The sequence below is a fragment of the Pezoporus flaviventris genome, unplaced genomic scaffold (assembly GCF_033815535.1).
Source record: "Pezoporus flaviventris isolate CSIRO_AGI_PZ_B2104156 unplaced genomic scaffold, CSIRO_AGI_Pfla_v1 ptg000016l, whole genome shotgun sequence".
NCBI lineage: Eukaryota > Metazoa > Chordata > Aves > Psittaciformes > Psittacidae > Pezoporus > Pezoporus flaviventris.
In genome coordinates, this window is record NW_026892564.1 from 11,151,285 (window position 1) to 11,175,982 (window position 24,698).

The 24,698-nt window shown below is 38.8% G+C and overlaps 1 protein-coding gene across 2 annotated transcripts in view; it reads right to left on the reverse strand.

Annotated features, from left to right (window-relative positions):
* The window catches only part of TRHDE (thyrotropin releasing hormone degrading enzyme), a 685,146-nt gene that overhangs the window by 493,485 nt on the left and 166,963 nt on the right, over positions 1-24,698 (reverse strand). For both annotated transcript variants that reach the window (XR_009743632.1, XM_061454791.1), the window contains exons 11-14: positions 21,179-21,312; positions 21,025-21,080; positions 2,713-2,860; positions 375-472 (exon numbers count right to left, since the gene is read on the reverse strand). Coding sequence is in view for 1 of the 2 variants with exons in the window: in XM_061454791.1 (XP_061310775.1) it covers positions 375-472; positions 2,713-2,860; positions 21,025-21,080; positions 21,179-21,312 (436 nt within the window). In the remaining variant the exon portion in view is untranslated. The remainder of the gene's footprint in view (positions 1-374; positions 473-2,712; positions 2,861-21,024; positions 21,081-21,178; positions 21,313-24,698) is intronic.

Consider the following 24,698-nt stretch of genomic DNA (forward strand, 5'->3'; position numbering starts at 1 on the left):
AGTGTCGATTTAATGCCTACAGCCGCTGCAACAACTAAAGAAAGGTTGTGAACCAAAACCAATCCCCATTTACACTTATGCATTCTTTCTGACCTCCGTGGTCACAAATCCAAGTCCTTAAACATCCAGTTCAGCCAGATATTAAATTAAGGCTTAGGAAATCATGTTCTCCAAACTAAAGAAAGAGGAATTCATCTCACAGCATGTTGCTGCTCTCCCTCTAACCCAGAAAGGAAAAACAGAAGGACAATAGAGCTAAGAAAGTATGACATGCTGAAGATGACACCAAAATTTAAGAAAGCGCATTATTACTACATCCCACAAAAATATAAAAAAAAAAAACAAACACAATAAAAAGAGAAATATAACAGTACTCATGTTGGTATGATGCTTGAACAAGCGATTTGTTTAAATTATTCGTTGGCCATCCAAGCTTGAGATACATTGATGCAACTTGTCTTAATATATACTCCTGAGGGAAGAAAGAAAAACATATTTGATGATAATTTTATTCCTTATTTGAAATTGAAGTACTACTGACTATTGAGGTTTTGGTTGGTTTTCTTTTTTTGTCAACCTCAATGTCTGATTTTCCAAAGATTTTCATTTGCATTTAGCAAAGCAATGTCTGCCTGTAATCCTTTCATTGCTATAGTGAGAAGTAATCTTTAGAACAGCTATTTGATTAGATGCCTAGTATAAGACAATTTATTGTTACAAACCTCATCAATTTAAAAGTTTATTACATGCTATTTTGAACTCACAATACACAACTGAAAATTTGCAAGAGTGTCAATAGCTTAATTTCTACTCTATAGCCAATCTCAACTACAGTGTGCATGTACACTTTTTAAAGAATATTGGTTCAATAGCCATAGCAAAAACACTGCAGAAGTACATTCAATTAGCTTCAGAATACAGAACAACGTGGCTGCAAAGTAGCTTTGTGCATTTAATGACACTATGCCTTAAGTTAAGGGTTTTGGTATGCTTAAAGAACAAAAAAAAAAAAAAAATGCCCAAGATTTATTTTAGTTAATTTTAGTTTTTACACAGGAGACATATTTACATATTCTGAGAAGTTGTGAAGAAAAAAAGTTATTGTATTCAGTTTGCTGACTGGAAAAAGATATCTGAGATATGAAGACCCACATAGGACAGCATATATTTTATTACTGTAGGTGCATGTGCATGTATATATGATGTCAACACAAAAGTAAATTCATAGTGCAGCTTTCTCTACTAGATACGTTATTCTGTGACTAATAAGACTTTTTATTTCCTCTGCTATCACCTTTGCTTGCAAAGCTCTCATCAGTAGTGATAAAACACAACACACCCATGAATTTTACTGGTTTTATTTATTAAAACTGTGTTTTCTTTAGACAGCCGTGTTTAAAAGTGATACAGCAATGGCAGGCTCATAAGAATTTTTCTGTACAGCTAACAACAGACTAAACATGCAAATTATTTCAACATCATTTTATATTAAGGCTCTGGTTTGCATGTAGACTTACACTGGAGGTTCATAAAGAATTTCAATGTGTCTTTATTAATCTGTAGTATTTGTTCTACAAAATTTCTTTTCCATGTCAGCAGGTAGCTCTATGTATGTGTGTGTATGTATATATATACTTGTATGTACTTCTATATGCATATACATACATGCAGCCACCTCTTGCTTCCTGTTGTCTGAGCATGTGGGTCTGTGCGTACACAGACTCACAAGCAAACCCATGTTTAAGCAAAAAGCACTTTTAAGCATTTCAGGCTTTAGGGAGTTTCTCCATTTGAAGGCTTTACAAAATTGCATAAAATTACAGTACGTTGGCCTTTGAAAATACATAGCTTACATAAAATTCCTAATGAATTAAAAGCCCAAGAATTCATTAAGTGTCACTGGCTGCAATCAAGTCCTGTGAACTTCATAAAACATGCTTCAGTGTAGTTTCAGGTAAAATGTTAAAATGTTTGTCATGTCTATCTTAATTATGTACTGCTAGCTGTTACTGGTCCCTTCAGACCCAATTATGAATGGGCTTTTGATTCAATGGAGATCTAATCCTTGTTAATTAAGGTAACTGCATGGAATTCACCACGGCTTTTTGGATGAAATAATGACTACAAATCTTCACTTCAGTTGCATGCATCCTGTTGAGTTGTGTTTGCGTTTAGTTTCCTTGCTGAGCTTGGGCATCAACCTAAATATCGCTGTGGGGCTCCTCAAAAGAGAAAATCTGGAAACAGATTACTTTGGCTCTTTTAAGTGAAATACTTTTCTTGACATAATATTTTATAGGATAGATAATTGCCTTTCCTTCTGCTAATCATATATGCCTCAAACAACAGTTATCACTATTCAAATGCAAATGAACCAAAGCTTGACAACTGCTATGTTTAAATAAAGAATAATTAAGAAGAAAGCTAATATCCCTAGGTCATTTACAGTATATGACTGGGAATAGCTTAACTCCTGGCAATGAAAGGAGGTGGAGTAAGAGAAAGAAAAAGGATAGAAGGAAGGAAGGATAGAAGGATGGATGGAACAAATGAAGGACAGAAGGAAGGAAGGGTGGATGGAAGGACAGATGGAAGTAGGGACAGAAGAAACGAACAAGGACGGAAGGACGGATGGAAAGAAGGAAGTAAGGATGGAAGGAAGGAAGCAAGGATGGACAGAAGGACAGATGGAAGGAAGGTTGTATCTCTTACATTGAAGATGTTGTAGTTTTCTGCTCGGTCCAGCAATTTATCTAGAGGATAAAGAGCTCGGCTGGCAGCATGCCAAGGCAGAAAATCCTTCTCCTCTGAAAAGTATCTTATAATCTCCAAAGGGATATTCTGAGGCAAATAACCAGCTCTGCACAATAAAAGATATTAGTGTTAAATTGATTTTGCAGAAGATACCCAATGAGGCAAAAATTACTTTTTCTTTTTTTTTTTTTTCCAAAAGAAAAGGCAGAAAAACATTATAAACTTATTACACTAAAATGACATAAAAGACAACCTTACAAAAAACAGCAACTCACAGTCACTCCCAACATGTGCAAGCACACTTATGGATGAAGGAAGGCATGAATACACATGAAAGAAAACTAGACAAGCTATCCCTACTTTATGTGGAATCCTGTGGCTATGAAAGGCATGAACAATGAAGTAACTTACTTTAAGCAAAAGGAAGATGTCTACTGATTTGTAGGATACAAAGATGCCTGTATAATATCAACGACCCGAAACATTTTGCTTCAGAGAACATTTCTACTGGCCATAGGCAATTGGGAAGAACTAGTGGCAAGGAAGCATTTTCAGTTTCAGTTATCCTCCCGTCATTTTTCTCTCCTTTGCAGATACCTTAAGCCACTTTGAAATGACTTATCCAGTGACATCACTTTGACTAAGGATGTTTCAGCACTTTCTACATTAATTATGTTTTTTCAGGTGTTTATAAATCAATCAGAATTTTGTCCCACTTTTTTACAGTCACAAAAGACCAAAGAGAAGGTTACTCCATTTTACAGGGCTTTCTTATTTCTGAAGCAGCAGAGTATCATGAGGATGAGTTCTAGGTCTTAAGAGTTTGTAAAGATGTGCAACCAAAATTACAGAGCTAGAAGCAAGCAGGATTGACTGCAGTTAAAAATCTTGGAGATAACATTAGCAAAGAGGTAAACTAGCTTGAAGTTGCATATGTGCAATTAGTTCCCAATGGGATTTGTGATTATTGTTACTGATAATTTGATTGACATGAGAAAGCGTGGAATATGGAACAAGAGGAATAGCTCTAGGTGACATGCTGCTTAAGGAATAAACAGAAGGATGTTTATTATAGCTGCACTAATGGACATTTAGGAATATGCTTCCAAAATTAAATCTCTCAATGCTAAGTGCAAAAAGGAAATCATCACTGCAAACCAAACAGATTATTTCTTTTTAAGCTTAACTTCCCAATAAAGACATGCAAGAAGTGACTCAGAGAGATGTATCTCTTATTCCTGAGCTCTTGGCTTTCCTAATCATTTTCAAAATCATGATACTTAGCTGATGATACTCATCCTGTTCACAACAGGAACTGTTACTCTCATCAGTCACGGCTTCTAACTTCCAAGTTCCTCAGCCCATTCAATTATGCCTTCCTCTCCTCCTGTCCCCCACTTTTACTGTTGTTTCCTGAACGGTCTATTCCTTCTCACAGAAACAGATTGTGGGAATGTTTGAATCAGTCCCAAGAGCAGGGACAGGGATAAGGAGAGGTCCTTGTGAATGACATTATTATATAAATGGCAACAAATTCATCACTTCAGATCAGGGAAAGTGGTTACGGGTGCTATGATCAATGATAAACTCTGTCAGCACATGTTTTTAATACTTTTCAAGTACAGCTTCTAGGTTGGACTTCTGAGGGAACTTGAGCAGAGACATATCTAAAATCCTCTTACAGTGGCAGTTAAGATAGGAGCACTTCCCCAGAGAAAACAGAAGTGTTTCAGCAACTTTGCCACTGCAGGTTGTTCTTTATATTCTACACTATTTTGTTGTATGGATGCCTACAGAAAACCATGACCATCCTATTCTTTCACCCTCAGCCACTAAGCCATGTTTATGAACTTCTTATTCCAAATACACTGCACTACCAGAGTATTTGCCATTTTATTGTTTCTGTCATTCTGTCCATTCTGTCAAGATGAGTACATTCACTGGTTTACATTTTTGTGTAAAATGTGGTATATATGCCATCAAATATTAAATTTATACCACAGCTTAAAAAGCTGTATTTTCATTCACAAAAAAAAAAAAAAGGAAACATTTTGGTAAGGTTGCTAATTTTTGGCATTCATATTTTGGAAAATAGGATATAAGGAGAAGCTCTGACCCTAAACCATAAAAGAGATAAACCAGAAAGTGTAAAATGGATTTAAAAGTCCTAGAACCTAGATCACAGGTCTAGGACCTGTGTGACTTGTCCTAGGAGTCACCATGACTATCACAACAATCGGGTTAGCAGAAGACAGAAAATAGCCAAAGCACCATGACTGTGGTGATCTACGCACTAGTATCCTGCATCTTCACAAAGCACAGTGTTTGGTTTCTTAAGCTTTGTATTTTACTACAGTCATATCCTTTAACTTTACATTAGAAGCTTGACCAGCACTAAGAGTAATTTCAAGACTTCTCTTTCCTAGGGGATACTGCATCCAGCAAGATGTACTGTCTCTTGAACAGTAGAAAACTCTCTCATCAGCCAAAGTGTGCTGGCACATTTCTAGGATTGTCCATCAGGAGAACCTTTCAAAGATGGTTACACAGGATCTGGCCAGAAAATAAAAGGAGGAAGGTATGGTCAAAGACTCACAAGTGTCACAGGACTTGTGACAAACACACACCTCCAGCTGGCTGACAACTGCTAAATGAAATCACTTGTGTCATTTATGGAGCAGGAAAGGACTAAGATGAGAAAAGAAGACAGAACACAGAATGAGTCTGTTCTGAGTATCTCTCTGAGCAATGGCATAAAACCACAGACCCACAGAAATGTTCAACAGAACAGAAATGTTTAACAGTTACTACTACAAAAATAATAAAAGTCACGGTAGCAACCTTCCCATCAAAGGAAAAAAAAGTAAAACAATTTCTCTGTCTGGAAATATTTACTCAAAGGCACTACAGAGTATAACATTAGTTAAGTATATACTCTACACATGCAGCTTGATTTATCACTCTCCCAACAATGTCACTGGAAGGTCAGTGGCAGAAATCCTTATTTTTCTTGTGTCTTTTTAGCCATCAATCATATTTCTATCCTTAAAGTCCAGCAAAATTACTATCAGATATTGCCTGCCAAAGTCCAAATACACAAGAGCCAGGGCTGAGACAAGGTTCTATTCCAGCTTACCCATCTCGAGGAAAATTGAAGTATTTTCTGTCACTCAGGCAATAACTGATTATAGGCTATACTGAAACCAGATAACAAACACAAACACTGCAGAAATACTGTGATGTCCAGTCTTATGTCTGGTCTGAAAAAGGTTTCTCCAGCTATGTCTCCAGTACCCACCTGAGAAACTCAGCAAGCACGTACCTACAATTGAAAAAAATCTGCAAAGGAGTCTGGGAGAGCCTTGGCGAATATTTTAACAGATAAAATAGTCAAATCAAGTGGTGTCAATTCGTAAACAGTGGACAGATGCATATTGATGTTCAGGCTAAGTACTTCTCAAGTGCAGGTTAAGAAGTTTACAAAACTTCACCAACAGCATCTGGATTGAAAACTGGAAGCTGGAAGCTGGAAGCTAACTTAAGAACACATCTAGTCCCTCTCCTACCCGAAGCAGATTCATAACAATGGCACTCCTAGCAAAAAAAAAATGTCCAGTTTTGTTTATATAGGCCTCTAGCTTTGGATATAAAATGAGCACTAGAATTTCAATACTCCTTTTCCTAGAGGCATAATATTAAGAACATTGTAACTCTGGTCTTTGGCCATGTAAATATTCACAGAAGAGTACCAACAGGTCAATTTAATGCCCTAAATGAAAGGTTGTTTACATAGCTTCAAGTATAAACTACAAAAAAACAGGAACCATGTATATTGTATTCTAGATTATTTACATCACTGGTCACACAGAAATAAGCCCAGATTTACAAAGAGCCTCTACAAGCCATCTCTAAGCCAGCATTCATCATACTGAGACATGACTACAAAAGCAAAATTTAACCAAAACCATCACATTGGAAACACCTCAGTATTTTATCACTTTTTATATAATTGTCCTTACCCACCAATTTATCAGCGTGTCAATGATTCCACAGCCACCATTTCACATGAGAACTTTAGCATGTGCTAAAAACAAGGCAACACATGAGATGCGTCTTATCTGTGCTCCTAATTTCAAAGTTGACTGCTGAACTGAACTGGAGAACAGGAGAACAGGAACATAGACTAGCAAAAAGATCTTTTTAGCTATTAGACAGATTACTTCTAGACAAACATCCTGGTGCAGCAGGTATTTATGTCATAGAATCACAGAATCATAGAATAGTTAAGGTTGGAAAGGACCTAAAGATCATCTAATTCCAACCCCCTTAACACAGGCAGGGATACCTCACATGTTGCGCTAGGCTCTGTCCAACCTGACCTTGAACACTGCCATTAATGAAGCATTTACCACTTTGGGCAACATATGCCAGTGCCTCACCACCCTCACAGTAAGGAACTTCCTCCTTGTATCTAACCTGAACTTCCCCTGTTTAAGTTTAACTCATTACCCCTTGTCCTATCACTACAGTCCCTGATGAAGAGTCTCTGGCATCTTTGTAGGCCCCCTTCAGATACTGGAAGGCTGCTATGAGGTCTCCACGCAGCCTTCTCTTCTCCAGGCTGAACAGTCCCAACTTCCTCAGCCTGTCTTCATACAGGAGGTGCTCCAGTCCCCTGATCATCCTCGTGGCCCTCCTCTGGACTTGTTCCAACAGTTCCATGTCCTTTTCATGTTGACACCAGAACTGCACACAATACTTCAGGTGAGGTCTCATGAAAGCAGAGTAAAGGGGCAGGATCACCTCCTTTGACCTGCTGGTCACGCTCCTTTTAATGCAGCCCAGGATACGGTTGGCTTTCTGGGCTGCGAGCGCACACTGAAGCCGGCTCATGTTCATTTTCTCACCGACCAGCACCCCCAAGTCCTTCTCCGCAGGGCTGCTCTGAATCTCTTCTCTGCCCAACCTGTAGCTGTGCCTGGGATTGCTCCCACCCAGGTGTAGGACCTTGCACTTGGCAGGGTTAAACTTCAGGAGGTTGGCATCAGCCCACCTCACAAGCGTGTCAAGGACCCTCTGGATGGCATTCCTTCCCTCCAGCCTATCAACTGAACCACACAGCTTGGTGTCATCGGCAAACTTGCTGAGGGCGCACTCAATCCCACTGTCCATGTCAGTGACAAAGATGTTGAACAAGACCGGTCCCAACACCAATCCCTGAGGGACACCACTCATTACTGGTCTCCAGCCGGACATTGAGACGGACCACAACTCTTTGCACGTGGCCATCCAGACAATTCTTTGTCCACTGAGTGGTCCATCCATCAAATTGATGTCTCTCCAATTTAGAGACAAGGATGCCATGCAGGACAGCGTTGAATGCTTTACACAAGTCCAGGCAGATGATGTCAAGTGCTTTGCACCTTGTTGTTTTTCATGTGCCTTAGCATGCTTTCCAGGAGAATCTGCTCCAAGATTTTGCCTGGCACAGAGGTGAGAGTGACTGGTCTGTAGTTCCCCAGGTCTTTCATTTTCCTCTTCTGGATAGTGGAGGTTATATTTCCCTTTTGCAGTCATCAGGAACTTCACCTGCCATGATTTTTCAAATGTGATGGACAGTGGCTTAGCAACTTCATTCACCAGTTCCTTCAGGACCCACAGATGGTCCCATGGACTTGTCCACATTCAGGTTCTTAAGATGATCTTGAGCCTGATTCTCTCCTACAGTGGGCCTAAGGTCTTCATTCTCCCAGTCCCTTCATTTGTCTTCCGAGACTTGGGTGGTGTAGTCAGAGCACTTCCTGGTGAAGACTGAGGCAAAGAAGTCACTGAGAACCTCAGTCTTCTCCAAATTGAGGGAAGCCAGTTCTCCCATTTTCTTCCAGAGTGGGCCCACATTATCCCTAGTCTGGCTTTTGTTTACCATATACTTACAGAAGCCCTTCATGTTATCCTTGAGATCTCTGGCCAGACTCAACTCTAACTGGGCCTTAGCTTTCCTGACCTGATCCCTAGCTTCCCAGATAATGTCCCTGTATTCCTCCCAGTCCACCTGCCCTCACTTCCACCTTCTATAAGCTTCCTTTTTCCTTTTGTCTAAAGAGGCTGACGATGAACTCTGGTGAAAAGTGATATCCCATTTTTACAACAAGGGCAGAGGTGGAAAAAGACCTTTCAAAAGCAGCTTATTATATAATATCATAGGCACCAACCCTCAGCAAGGTGCTATTCTGCTTACACTGAAGAAATTGCTACGATGGCCATGGCTACAGAGAAAAGAAGCAATGAAAAGAAAAAGAAAGTACTGAACGTGATAATGAAATACTCCTCACAAAGTATTCCCACTAAAAATCTCATGTCAATCAAAAATGATCTTTACATTAAATGAGCTTTTAATGAATCAGATAAAAGCAGGAGATCTAGATTATATTATGAAACAGCGTGCATTCAGCTGCATTCTGACCTTGATTTGTTCTTTACACTGAGCGCTGAACTTATGGACAGATCCCAGCACATTCATTTTCCCCTTAGGGACAAAGTACCAAATGGTAGTGTAATTGCCAAGGGAAAATTATTACTCTGTTCTGAATTATTTCTATCATAAATCCAGCACCAGTCAAACAGACTCTGTCACAAAACCGACAGGGCTGCCGTACAGTGATGAGAGTCCCACATACAAGGGCACCATAAATCCCCTAGTCCCACCACCCAACAAAGTCATTAGAAGTCATGTGTTTAAATCAAAATTAGAAAATCCAAGCTGGCAGCAAACTGGTTTGCAATGCTGAAACAATGAAAATGAGGTGATTTACTTGCTGCTGGTTTAAAACTCACTCTCATCGTCTGTTTCTTATGAAATATGTGAAACCTGACTAGCTTTTTTGTCTGGATAATTTTGAAGGGGGAAAATGCAGCTCTTCAGAACACAGATGTATGACTCAGATCAGCTTCAGTTTTGTTTCTGCGCATGTGCAATATATGAATAACTAGACTTTAATCATTAACCCATAAAGGAAGTTCGGATACTTATTCATTGATTCTTTACTGTGTGAGTGGTGAGGCACTGGAATAGCTTGCCCAAGGAAGTCGTGAATGCTCCATGCCTGGCAGTGTTCAAGGCCAGGTTGGATAGAGCCTTGGGTGACATGGTTTAGTGTGAGGTGTCCCTGTCCATAGCAGGGGGGGTGGAACTTGATAATGTTAAGGTCCTTTCCAAACCTAACTATTCTATGATTCATTCTTTTCCTTTAAAATCAAGTATGTGGATTAGATTAATTCACAGAGAAAGCTGGTGCCAACGAACATTCACATTTAATTGTATTTTGCATTTTCTAACCCTATTCATTTTTCCTGGACCTACCAAGGACTGGTGACCCCACTGATATATTCAGGATATTCTTTCCCATAGTGCTTAAACAGCAGTTTTTTAACAGCTGAGTAAAAATGGGTATGTCGAAACCTCACACAAAAAAAAAGCTTTGAGCAAGACAACCCATGCAACAGGGAAACTAACTCTTGTAGTCACAAATTTCACCTTCCACTCCTGCAGGACTGGGAAGTCAAGATTAAAAATTTATGATGACTCACATTTATGTTCATTAAGGGAAGGTAGGAAAAGAAAGTTTTTTCATAGAAAACTACCAAGTAACCTGTAAAAAGAGGCCCTGTAATCTCCAGCATCAAAGAATGATCTGCATCACCTTCCACTCCCAGGGTCGAGCTGACTTAGGAGCAGGTAAGGACTCTGCTTTTCTAAAAGATCCAGACTGACTTGATGGAGGCATTATGATTTGTTCCAGCTCCAGACTTCCACATAAACAGGACAGGAATGCACGTGTGCTCTTTGATAAATTCAACAGCAAAATGCAGCTTACACACTCATTGTAAGCACTGAATTTAACCAGCATCCAGTCTCTCCAACATCAAAGGATTCAGAGAGTATAACAGTTTTAGGTGCAGCCTGCCTATTATTATGTTTTCTTACATGCAAAATATTTGAGGACTCTTCAAGTGACATTCAACTGCACATAAGAGCATTTGAAGCATCCTACAAAGTACAGTTCAAATTTAATGTAATTATCAGAGCATCACATAGCTTAAATTATCTTGCACAGTTTTAGAGTTGCCACATAAGCAAAGACTAATATTTGAATTAATCACCTTTGTTGAAAACATAAAAAACCCCCAACTTAAAACCTTCTGTGTTTGTAAAAATGCAACAAAAATTCCACAAAACTGGAGTTCAGTATCTCTCTTTTCCTCTTTTCCCCCATATAAAAAAAAAAATAAAATAAAAGGAATTAAAAAATAGTAATGTAAGATGAAAAGAAATGATCTTACTGCTGAAAATTAAGACTGCAGTAAGTTAGGTATGCCATGTTTTTCATCATCATGAAACCCTGATTTTTGAGATATCCTTCATGCACTTAAATTAACTAAAGAAATTTGAAAGTATTTCCAGAGCTAAGAGACGTCAATTTCAGATGACTCAATTATTAAAAGTATTATTTATTTTATTTCTTGATTACCTTGCTGGAAAGGGTACAATGAAACAGTCCTTCTATTCACTAAGTTGTCAAACAAGCAATGATATCTATGAGAGCATGTTTGCGCAAACTCAAAAATGAGTTAGTTTATTATTATTATAGAATCATGGAATGGTTTGGGTTGGAAGGAACCTTAAATCATTTAGTTCCACTCCTGCCACAAGCAGGGACACCTTCCACTAAACCAGGTTGCCCAAAGCCTCTCCCAGCCTGGCCTTCGAATACTTCCAGGGATGGGGCAGCCAAAGCTGCTCTGGGCAACCTGTTCCTGTGACTCACCTCCCTCCCACTAAAGAACTTCTTCCTAATACCTAATCTAAATCTACCCTCTTCCAGTTTAAAGCGACTACCCCTTGTCCTATCACTACAAGTGCTTGTACTAAGTCCCTGTCCAGATTTTTTATAGGCCCCCTTTAGGTACTAGGAGGCTGCTCTAAGGTCTCCCTGGAGCTTTCTCTTCTCCAGGCTGAACAAGCTCAACTCTTCATCCTGTCTTCACAGGAGAGTGCTCCAGCCCTCTGATCAACTCTGTGGCCCTCCTCTGGACTCACTCCAACAGCTCCACGTCCTTGTTATGTTGCGGGCCTCAGAGCTGGGCACAGTACTACACGTGGTGTCTCACAAGAGCAGAGAGGCAGAATCACCTCCTTAGACCTGCTGGTAGAGCTCCTTTTGATGCGGTCCAGCATATGGACTTCTTTCCGGTCTGCAAGTGCACATTGCTGAGTCACGTTGAGCTTCTCAACATCAACACCAAAACACCCCAATGTTTTGCTCCTTGGGACTGCTCTCAATCCATTCTCCACCCAGCCTGTATTTGTGCTTGGGATTGCCCTGACCCAGGTGCAGGGCACAATACTTTTTCATCTCTCTCTTTTTTCCTGTTCTAATGTTTATAATTTGCATATCAGTTAGCCAAGTGAAATATGTGTTTTAAAGCTAGAAACTTCATATGGAAAGCACAGAAAGCTGCTCTTGAAAATACAAAGACAAGCTGAATTTTGTTTACCAGAATAGCTATGGAATTAGGTATTTTTTCTGTAAAAGCAATTCCCTATAAACATATTTATAATAAAAGATTCTCTGAAATTCTCATACACTCTCTCCTATTTTCTTATCTCCATTTTACAGGAAGTGTGCAACAAAAACAGCATTCCAAGTTTCTCTAGTCCCTGCACAGACCCTCAGCCTAACACAGTCCTTCCTGTCATTACTTGTTTGACTTCTGTGTAAAGGAAAACACACTTCTAGGTAAATAGGGAGGAGCTAAACTAACACAGCATTATCAAGTGAAACTGTTTTATAAAGTCACCAACTGAAGACCAAAAACCTCCGAAGTACAATCTGTACTTTGAATTCAAACATTCACCCTGGCAGTATATTCTGGCAAGCAGGTGGAGCATACACTCACAAAGACTGGAGCTTCTCTAGACAACAATCTTGGCCAACAGCAATCAGATGAGCCCAAAAAGTAAGATCATTTCTGAGAAGCAGCTGTGCAGCCAGGTGAAAACAGTAGGCAAAGCAGTAAGTAGCCTGAAGTGGCAAATGTTTTTGTTAATGATGATGAGGCATTAGCATTGTCCTTTCTAGCTAGAAAAGTTAGTTCTTGATTTTTATTCATATATACTTGTTGATATTGGGAAAAGAAAGGGTGTCTAGAACAGTACCTCCAGCCTCTCAGGGTGGTTTGTTGCTCCTACCTTGACCAAGGAAGCCATAGAGTCCTTTGCTCCCCATTCTAGTCCTGTCAGACCCTCAGAAGGAAAAAAATAAAGTGTTTCTGGGATAAGGTGCAAAAAAAAAGTGTTTATTGTGAAAGGGCAGGTGAGAGAGGTGAAGAAAAGGGCCAACAAGGCAGCTGTGGGGAAGAAAAAGGGGCATATAATGCAAGGAAAGTACAGGGAACAGGTGTATGTCAGGTAGGAGAAGATAGGGTCCCCACAGAATGGCATAAGTTGTGATGCTGGACAAAGACTTCTCCCTGCCTCACCAACACACAGATTTTTGAAGCCATATTTGCACCTCTCATCCTCCTTTCCAATACTCAAGGTTGCTAAGAAGCCTTTACCAAGCTCCACTCATGCCACTCTCTTCCTCTTGTTTAACCTCAAACTCTAAGTTAAGCGTTCTCTTGAAGTGCAGCCTGGGCCTGGTTTAAATAATGTTCCCACAACAAATTTCACAGACTGTTCTCCTCCCCTGTCATTACACAGCACTCCCTGGCATCTGCACTGCAACATGGATACATCCATACCAAGCTGACTTCAGAGACCAGCTTGAACCATAACAGACCAAGACCATGGAGTGAAAAGACAATGTGCTAACTACCATTAGCTAGAAATAATTCTTTCACTCCCTTGAAAACAGAGTCATGTTTTTCTGACAGTTTATTCTGGTTCATCCAAGAACAAATTTAGTGTAATATACAGGAAAAAAAATAACAAAAACACAAGTACTGCTACAATAATTGAGAAGTACCAAAAATAATTGAAGCGTAGGCAAATTTTGTGGGGATGTACATTAACCATATCATCCACTTCTACAGGATAGATGTATACTAGACCAAGACCTACCCCTCCACTAAACACTCTGCAGAGAACTCAGGTCTATCATTTCTCTTTTGTATGTGCTGAAGTTTTCTCCTACTTCTTCTCTGGCTCTGAGCAGGATGTCAGTCCAGGATGTTCTCGCAGCACCAGCACTTCCCTGGAATGTGCTGTGCAATTTGCTTTATTGCTCTTTACTACACAGCAGAATTAGATGCACATATAATACATACTGTGAAAGCAGAACTGACTTTTGTGTGCTTACTCTTAAGAATCGCTTTGATTCTTCCTGTACAAACCTATGCGAATGTTAGCTGAAATGTGTATCTCCACATAAAGCAGGTATCAAGGCTTTGAGACATCACAGAACATATGGACTGTCACGCAGCATATGGAATGAATGATGGCTACATTAAAATATTTGTAGCTTTCTATTTTCTCTAAAAAAGTGCAGCTGCTCTGCCCCATTGATCAAGCATTTATGCCAAAGGAAATGAAACAACTCTTAGGGAAGCCGTATCTAAACCAATTGCTGGTGAATCATCACCAAAATTTGCTTGACAGTGAAAGAGTTACTATGGCATCTGCTGAAATAATTTAGATGAGGCCTCATTTATTAAAATAGTAAGTCTATACCACTATTAACCAAGCACGATACAAACTATTGATGTAATACTCACTCCCTTGGGTGGTACTCAGAAGCACTAATTAAGGGAGCTGCTGACATATCTGTTGTTTGCCTCTGTGTTGAACTATCAAATGTGACCAGAAGTAATAATGAAGGCTGGAGTTAAAATGCAGTTTATTCATTTAAATGGACCCTACATGATTGTTTATGAATACCGGCAGCAAAACAAGGTCAACAACCCTGGATGTGGCTGTTAAAATTTTGAAGTACATTAATTGGACTAGATGAGAACTTCTACCTTTGTCACCTATTTACTATCCAGCCCCAGAATTTTAAATGGTCTTCATTGACTTTTTCTGACATTACACTGAAGAGGACTTTCAGTAATACAAACAAGTGTAACATGGAACCAATTAGCCCAGATATGCTGAAAGTTTTCAAATGCTACAGTAAATGAAATCTTAATCTCTGGAGAAGAAAAACAACAATGAAGATCACTTCAACTCCACAGTTTAGTTTTGTTAAGTTTCCAACAGCAACTTCAAAGAACAGTCTTCCAATTTAGCAATAATAACTCTGGATTTTATATGGAAGCTTATAAAGCAGAGGCTTAGTTACAAGATTAAGTTTCCAGAAATAAGATCGGCTAATCATTTTGGGGGATGGCACTGCCTCAGGTAGTTGAATGGATAAGATGATGGCAATACTCCACACCCAGAAATTAATTTAAGGAATAAGGAGAGGGTGGGCTTTGATTTGTTGGGTTCTTTTGTTGTTGTTGTTCTCTTGGGGTTAAAAAAATAAAACAAGAGTCCTAAAGATACGATGTTCCAGATCCCAAAGGCTATACTTGGTTAACTGGGACTTACATTTAAAGTGAATTTCTCTTTCGAAGTTGGTGAGAAGGTGATCTGGAGTAAGCATCAGCTTAGTTCAGTATTTTACTTCTGGAATCAACCTTGGAGTCAAATGCACCAGCTGCTAAGGATGCTGTCAAGGGAGAGGATCTGGATGTATATATTGAAATGTAGGTTGGCACTGCCTTTTCCTTTACCTTCAGATTTTGTTTTTCTAGAGTCAGCAGAACTCACAGCTTGAAAAGAAGCGAGCCAAGAAGAACTGATTAACGGCTTGAAAACAGTCATCATAACTCATCATACACCTGCACCAGGTTCCTGATATTGGCCTAGTGAATGAAATTCTGAGAGAGACGAACTCTCAGGAAGTCCATCTGCAGCAGAGAAGTCACTTAGTTCACAGATAATTCTGAGGGTATATTTTTTTGTCATTGCTCATTTCTGACATAGCTCCATGTATTTGTGAAGTCTAAAGGAGCAGGCTTTTCTGGCCTAAAAAAAAAACCACCTTCATCTGAAGTTTCTATAGCTCACTCCCCCCCCTAAACTGTGAAAGGAAATGGATAGATCTCCAACATTGCCATCCATCCCTGAAGAAGAAGAACAGTTATTTAACAACACTGCTTCACACTTTCTCATGAATCCAGTTAAGAAAAAGATTCTGATAAACATCAAAGAAATGCTGCTAAGAAATATACAGAAACTACTGTCAAGTTTTATCTTTGGCCTTTGTTAATGTGTAATCTGTGTAGTCTTGTACTGTGTAGTCAGTGTAGTCTTGACATGCACTGTGCTGTCACTAGGCCTCTATGTTCCCTTTCCCACCTGAAAGGGAGCCATCAGCAATATCTGAATATCCAGGAGCTTCAAAACTATTTCTTCAACCACAGCACAGAAGACAAGGTATTAATGTATAGAAATACAGTTTGTCAGCATCAATAAAAAAAACAGGTTTCTTGGCATGCAAACCAAGAACCTGCCACCTTAACATGGTGAGCTGACTATGGTGCAGGCAGGATCAAAGAAGAATGAAACACACATAGGGTTTCAAGAGACAAAACTGATGGATTCTTCCAGAACTGGAAAGAACAGTAAATATTTTAGATGACAGTAAAATAGGTATCCATAGTCACATCTGATTCAACAGTGGATAATGATGAACACAAACCAGACCGATTGATTTTACATAATATTGACCAATTTAATGAGGGGAAATAAATATTAAGATTTAGGGCCCAGCAAGGAAGAACTAGGAATGATACAAAACTAGTTATATTAGGAGGGTAATTTTTCTTAAGCTATGTGGTTAAATGGCTTTGAGAGGTTAGGTGCATGCTTCTCTCCATTAATTGTCAGTGCACTGCAAGGTGACAAACTCAGATTTATGACTCTACCTTTGGGATACCTAAGTAAATATCCCACCTAACCTACTCACTAACTGACCCCTTATAGTAAGGAAAGAGAAAGACAGGATAAGCTGACAACATTACTCACACTCTCAAGAAACAGCAGGATCTTTGTTACTTCCTGTGGCACTACTTATTGGAGCTACCTGAACTGCCCTCTGCTCTAAGCTCAGAATAGAACCACAGTTTTATTTGTCTCTCTTGCTTTCTCAGTCAACATATATAATTTACTACAGTCAATGTATTTTCAAATTATATTGACGTTTCACACAAAAACCCCAAAAGATAAAGGATCTTCAAGAAGGAGAGAGTACCAAGGTGCTCAAGAATTTGGAGCATGTATTTCCATAAGCTATGTTACTGCCAAGGATACAGCTCTCCAGATCCTCAGGGTGTGTGTGTGTACTGCAGCTGAGAACAGAATTATGCTTAAAAATCTAAAAAACAAACAAGCTTGCAAGAATTCAAACACAGTGGGCAAGCTTTAGCTTTCTTTTGTCATTATTATTTGATTCAACTCTGCTTGATTAGTTTTAGGAACCAAAATACACCAAGAAGGAAGAAGAAGGAATATATTTCCATATAAAATGGGCAAAACTTTATGAAATTAAAGTTATAGAGCTCAAAATATTCCTTGGAGGAATCACTTCACTTACATTGTTTATTTTTGAGAGATCATTATGCTGGACAGTAAAAGGATAATAAACATTTTGGAGGAATGAAATCAAACACACCTTAAAAAAAAAATAATGTGCTCCAAAATCATTTATCTGAGCAATGTTTTCATCTTTCTCCAGATCTAAATATAACTAAATTTTATTAAATATAACACCTGTACTTTTTCCACAAACAAAATCAGTTAGCAGTAAAACTACATAGAAATATTAGGACATACCATATTAGGACAGTGGAAAAACTGAGTGCCACTTCTTATGTGGAACGGGCATTACCTGTACCAGGTCTGTTGCTCAACAAGTAGGGAGTACTTCAAAAGTTACTAAGGACAAGGTACGTTGACGAAATACAGTCTCTTCAGTACCGTAAAAAGAACTGTTTATGTTACAAATTCTTTTGAAAAGGGCCAGCATGAATTTGAATTGTTATGTTTTCATTTTCACATTATTTTATCACTGAAAAGAATAGCTAGGGATTAAAATAAAAGTATGTATTCCACAGTTCTCTCTCTCAAAATGTGTATGTTTACATTTGTAGACAAGAAGATAACACATCAGTGCATGTAGGGACCACAACTGAGGACCGAATTACCCTCAAAACCAGCCAGTTTTCTCAGAAGTCAGGTCTAAACTACCAATTACTACTTCTATGCCTGGTCAATAAGGTTACTCACCTTTCCTCATGTCACTGTCAGAGACAAGCATACGTATTTAATCTCCCCATCACGTGTCATTATATGGGCAGGGAAAAATATGTGCTGTACATTGGAGATGAGACTGAATCAGCACTGCACCTACGAGGAAGGTAACATCCAAACCATGGTACTGCTCCAAAAGAAAGTGAAATGACTTTCTACACTGCGCCTTGCAGTGAAGGGGGGGAAGCTAAGCTGTTTTTAGGCTGATGATGGCATTTTGAACATCAACTTTTTGACGAAATTGAAAGGATCCATGTGATTTTTACAGCCCTTGGAGCTTCTATTAGGAACACTGATGTGTCCAGTCAGAGCACCTGACAAAGCAGGGGCACCTGAACCACCCTGCAGCACCAACATGCAGTTCTCCATCAGTTGTCCCAGCAAGAGCTTTTCCATCTGCTTTTACACTCCTAGAAGTTCAGGTGCTCTGCCATCACAGCCTGACCCCAACACAGTCCTCTTCTAACAGTCTTTTAATGTCTCTCTAGTCCTACTTATGATAGAGGAACAGAGCATGGACTAGGACTATTCCTGATCTTTGTTTGTCTGGGAGAGGGGAAATAAAAAAACTCTTTTTAAATAGGTACCATATAGTAAGCTATCCAGCATCACTATAATTGTTTGGGGCTTTTTTTAATAGTGAAAATGATAGATGAATAAAGTAAAAGAAAATCAACAAAAAGCATACCCTACCAGGCAAGCTTAGCCAGTTCTACATATTTTATTGCTGCTCTTGAAATAAGGGCATGAAACTACTGTTCGTAAACATGCAGATCTTTCCTCCACTGAGACTGGCTTGTAAGGCACGTAGTCAAGGTAATACTACTGACTGCAGTCTGTGCAGACATTTTAAAGAAGTGGGAATCTAGCTACTTAGCTCTGTTGGAAGAATATTACTCACAAAGAATATTTATGCACATGTGTGTACACTGTTACTATATGGCTCAACTACTTTTTTCTATGGTGCATGAGTAGCAAATGCAGCTGCAATCTGCTGCAGCCCATCATTAACAAAAGAAAGTCAAGTTTTTTAGAACCTTAAATCTTGTGAAATACTTCATAGCACTCTGGTGTAGTTATCTCTGAAAAAGCAGCAGGATCCAGTGTCACCATAAAGGTGCTTTGGAAAGCAAGTGGGGAATGCTTTGGATCAGGTCGGATGGGGCTTTAGGTAACTCGCTCTAGTGAAAAGAGTCCCTGCCCATGGCAGTGGGGTTGGAACTGCATGAGCTTTAAGGTACCTTCCAACCCAAGCCATTCTATACTTCTATGATTCTAATGCATTGTTGGTCTAATCGGTGGGTGGTTTTTAGGCGGACAAAACTTGGCCAGACAATTCAGATTGGGCCTTTAATCAAGACCTTGCCTTTGTGCTTCACAAATAAGACATCCTAGAACACTGGCTCAGTACTGACTCAGAAGAAAAACACTCACACCTAAAATTTCAACTTGAGAAACAGCTTTTTTTAGTGTCTAGATTTTCAGAGAAGTCTAGCCACATCAGTCTCTGTTCAGTGCATGGGAAGTGCCACAGTGATTCTGTGTAACTGCACACTGCTTCTCTGAGGTGCCAAAATCAAATTTGGAACAGACTATTACATTACTGAACAATTAGTAGTTCTTCTAATAGTCTAGAATTTTGAAATACTCTGCAACGTGCTAGTGCCCAAAAAGTACACAAATCACGGTCTACTGACATCTTAAGTGATGACCTATTTCTAGTCCTTCATTGCTGCCAATGGCAAAATGCCACATGGCAAGAATGCAGGACAATGCAAAAAGCAAATGGATACTCCTTCTCTCCTCATGATGCCTCCTTCCCTACTACATCTCTGGACTGTTAAGTAAGGGCTAATGAATAGTTTATGCCATATATTCAACCTAGCACTGGCAGCAGGAACAAAGTGGTAGGGCACACAACTGTGTTTTACTGCAGTGATGCTGGAACATCACTGACCCATAATTTCTGTGTGAAACTGTACCTGAATCTCAAACATCTCTGGTGACCATTTGTAGTGAAATGTACCTCAACACTGCTGATTCTTGAAAGCCCCTGCTCAAATATGGCTATAAATACACTAGGAAACAGAAAAGGCAGTAATATAAGGAATTCTCTTCATGCTGCCTTTGACATCACAGTGTTTTACTGATGCAATGTTCCCAGATACCAAGAATCAAAAAGTTTTAAATATTCCGCTACTTTCCTCTCATTTTACATTTTCACTGCTAACATGTCAGATGTCCTGATTTCAGAATGGGGAAAATTTCATTGCCTCAATTAATAAAGAAGGCATTACCTAACCAGCACTGTGTTATCATTAACTCTGACCATAGTAAAACACAAATGTTGTATAAATTCCAGAAACGCTCAATGGAACTCTGATTTACCATTCTGCATGAAAAGTCTCATGCAGAAAAAGAAAAAAAAGACACTGGAAAAATGATATAGCAGTACAAATCAGGGTGAAAAAAATTACTGAAGCTTAAAGGTGCCTTCCATCACAAATTAAATACACCAGCAGGGTCACATAAAGAAAAAAAGAGGAGAGGCAGGGCAGTAGCGAGAAACAGCAGAAAAAAACCTCACTCATTAGAGAAAGAGGAAAGAGATTATTTATCTCAAAAGTGTTAAATTGAACTTGCTGCAAAATTGATCATACCTCTCCAGACTCGGAAATACCCTACAGCAATTATTGATCAAGAGCAGTGAATGAGCTACAGAGCATGTTTATGTGCCATACAAAAAAAAAAAAAAAAAAAAAAAGAAAGAAACCAAAAAATCAAGGGGGAAAAAGAACTAAAGTGTGTTTAAAACGTATTTAACTTCAAAGCACACTCAAGTGCTGAGCTAATGATCGCATGAGTTATTGCAGCAATGTGTTTGAGGATAGATTATCTTCAGAAAAACATACCTGGCTAGATTGAATGCATCATCGATCAAGCCTGCTCGATTACTGACAGAGATAACCTGTGAGGGGCAAGCACAAAAATCGAACCATTTAGGGTGATGAAACAGTGAAAGCTCACCTATAAAAACAGATTTTAGGGATGAGAAGGGGAACTTACCTCATGGTTCCTTGTTAGCTGATTAATTATCAGCCTCCAATTCCTAATATCGTAATTAACTCTAAAGTAGCCAGTCTGGTTGATGTTCCCCAGCAACCAACTTGCCTCTTCCAAAGCAGGAATTCTGTGGTGTTCTGGAAACAAAGAACAAGATGGGAAGGAAAGTTGGTTTTAAATTTCTTTGTTAAAGTCTCTCTTTCTGTAAATATCCACGAAGGCAGCAAAATTAATTTAACGACTAACAAAAGCATTATGTTGGATTACTAATTTAATTTATCTGTTTTGATGTAGAGAACTGCTGATGTCACCAGCTGACATTCCTATGGGGGCCTTTCAACCACACAAAACTCCCAGGGTTTTTTTTACTGGCAAACAGTATTTATATGAGAGGTGCCTATTTTAAGTCTGGTACCCTGTTCCTGACCATGCTAAAATAGCTTTCTACAACCATAACTCCAGTAATTCAATGGATGTGCTATACAGAGAAAACTAAACCTGTGATTAAAAAATAAATAAATTCTTAAGTGTTTCTTCATGTACTTTATACTGGATTTCAAATTAAAGTATTTCCAGCTGTACAGCTTCTAGCTACTAACCAGTGAGATGCTCCCCTTTAGAGCTAGACCAATTAACCTTATATCAACTATCCTGTTCTTCCTCTTTCGTCTCTTTTTTAAGTGATCACTTTAGGGCTGAAAGTCTAAATTTATTTTAGTATTTGTACAGCCAGGCAGTCCACAACTATTTGAAGGTCTAGGGATTTCAACAACAAAAATGCTCTGAACTCACAACACACAATTTTTTCACTATGGAAAGCATCATCATGGAACGGTGCCTCAGGCTTCATTGTCTCTGGAAGGAGCCTTCAATCTAATAAATTATTCTGACAAAATCTATCATGAACCAGAGTTCATTTAAAATTCAGCAACAATTTTCTACTATAAGTAGTTTGTATATGGTTGACAAAAGAAACAGTATTATCCATTTTTAAAAATAAAAAGATGAAAATATTTCTTTTAAAAGTAATTCCATCAGGAATTGTTTGGTGTGCATGAATTCCGTGAAAGTAACTAATGGCAAAAAAGTTAACAATAGAGCCTTCACAATTCATACATAGTATCTAGTACCTAGACTTACTGAAGAAAATTATTTCAGCCTTTCTTATATAAAAGTAATTTCTGAGGAAATAATAGATGACTAGGACTGCAGATAAAAGTTGTTATGACTAAATACCTCTAGCAAAACCACAAACAATTGTATTTTTAAGTGCAAAAAATAAGAACAGCAAGAACCCAATCCTAAAAACACTTAATTATATTTTAAATTTAAATTAATAGATTTGATTCATGCACATGAATTCAAATAAAAAGCTGAAGGATTAAAAAAGAAAATAATCTCCTCATTTACATAGTTGTGACATCATTAAATTCTCTTAAAAAATACACTTCTTAGAAATATTAACCCCAGAATAACTCAATTGTTGACTATTCAATTGTTATTGCTATTTTAGTGTTTGTCTAACTGACTCACACCAGTTCAATTCAATTATCCTATATAATGACTAAGAAAAAGAAATACAGACCCCTGGTTTTAGTTAAAATATTGACTACATCCGTATAGTTATCTGTGATAAAGTGCCAAGCAAACACATTCTTTAGGAGCCAATGCATCCTGTAGAAATGAGACTGAGTAAACCAGAATTAAGTCCTGTAACTCTGTGAGCTTCCCAGGCATTCATACTGTCAAAGCACTTAAGATACTTTTGCCACACAATCAATTTGGAATAAGGTTTTAACACCAGGTGTCCTTCCTGCCACAGAGGTCTGTTAAACACTGGGCTATATAACTCAGTTTTGAGCACACTCTCTTAGACTGCTATACTGAAATTGCTCCTCTGTTTAAATCCTTTTTTCACTGGATCTGAAGTCAGAATCACACAGTTTCTCCAGCCTACTTATAATGGACTTGAAAACTGGTTTCTGTGTAAATCACTGAACCTTATAAAAGAAAAACATTACTGTAGAAATACTGTAAAAGACCGTAACAATTTACAGCACAGTGATAATGGCACTTTCTTAGAACCAATTTGTATCAAATATCTGTCATAAAACAGGGAGAGAAGGAATCTGAATCTGGATCTACACAATCCTATTTAATTTACATTTAATTAGGTGAATACAATCTCTCACCCCTAAATCTCAGCTATCTCAGTTCCTTACTGTCCTGGGTTCAGCAGTAGCAGTCATTTTTCTCCTTCTTAGTAGCTGGTGCAGTGCTGTGTTTTTGACTTTCAGCCTGAGAACAATGCTGATGACATCAATGTTTTTAGTTGTTGCTCAGTAATGTTTACTCTGACCAAGGACTTTGTGAGTCTCATGCTCTGCCAGGGAGGAGGGGAAGTTGAGAGGAAGCAGAGACAGGACACCTGACCCAAACTGACCAAAGAGGTATTCCATACCACAACACGTCATGTCCACTATATAAACTGGGGGCAGTTACCCAGAAGGGCTGGGTCACTGCTGGGATCGGGCTGGGTATCGGTCGGCAGGTGGTGAGTGGTTGTATTCTCTTCCCTTGTTATTTCCCTTATCATTATTATTACTGGTGGTAGCAGCAGTGGTTTGTGTTATACCTTAGTTACTGGACTGTTCTTACCTCAACCCATGGGGGTTACATTCTTTTGATTCTCCTCCCCATCCCTCTGGGAGTGGGGGGAGGAAAGGTGGGGGAGTGAGAGAGCGGCTGCATGGTTCTGGGTTGCCGGCGGGGCTTAAAACCATGACACTTACCAACCCAGTGGGTTACTTAAAAGCAACAGCATAAATATCCATTTCTATATCTAGGAGAGACTGCTGGGGAAATGACAACTTGTAGAGTTTCTCTGGCTCTTGAGGGGCATACTGCCATGTGGGGACAGGAGCAGGCTGCTTATGTCTGGTAGAAACTTCTACCACTTTAATGTAGTACTGCTTTTCACCCGTGCTTTTCTGTTGCAAACTAACCTTAAATGCCACCATCCCTGAAAGCAGCTACTTGTAACTGCTTAATCCCTGTACCTCTATGATACCTAAAAGCGTATCAAATGGGCTATGAGCTCACATTAATCAATAGCTGTATAAATAAATACATTAAATGGAAATTTTCAAAACTGGATGTTATAAATTTTTTGAGTATTTTTATTAAATTTTGATCTCTGAAATGATGAAATACTGAATGATACCTGCCAGTCAAATATGACAAGTTCAAAATAACCTATTTCACAAGTAATGGCTGTGCAACACCTCCAACATATACCACTTTAATGGAGAAAAGTATCTTTTCAAATCTTGATGGTATTATTGCTGTTGTGGTCAGTTTAAATACAGCCATACCCCCTTACTATTATTTTTCAAGAAGACTACTCATGTTGATCTTCTCCTAAAATACACGACCGGAATCTTTCATGCCTTTCCAGCTCATACAAGGAGGTGGTTATTTTAAGGGACTGCCTGATGCATGTGCCTTACATAGCTCTATATAA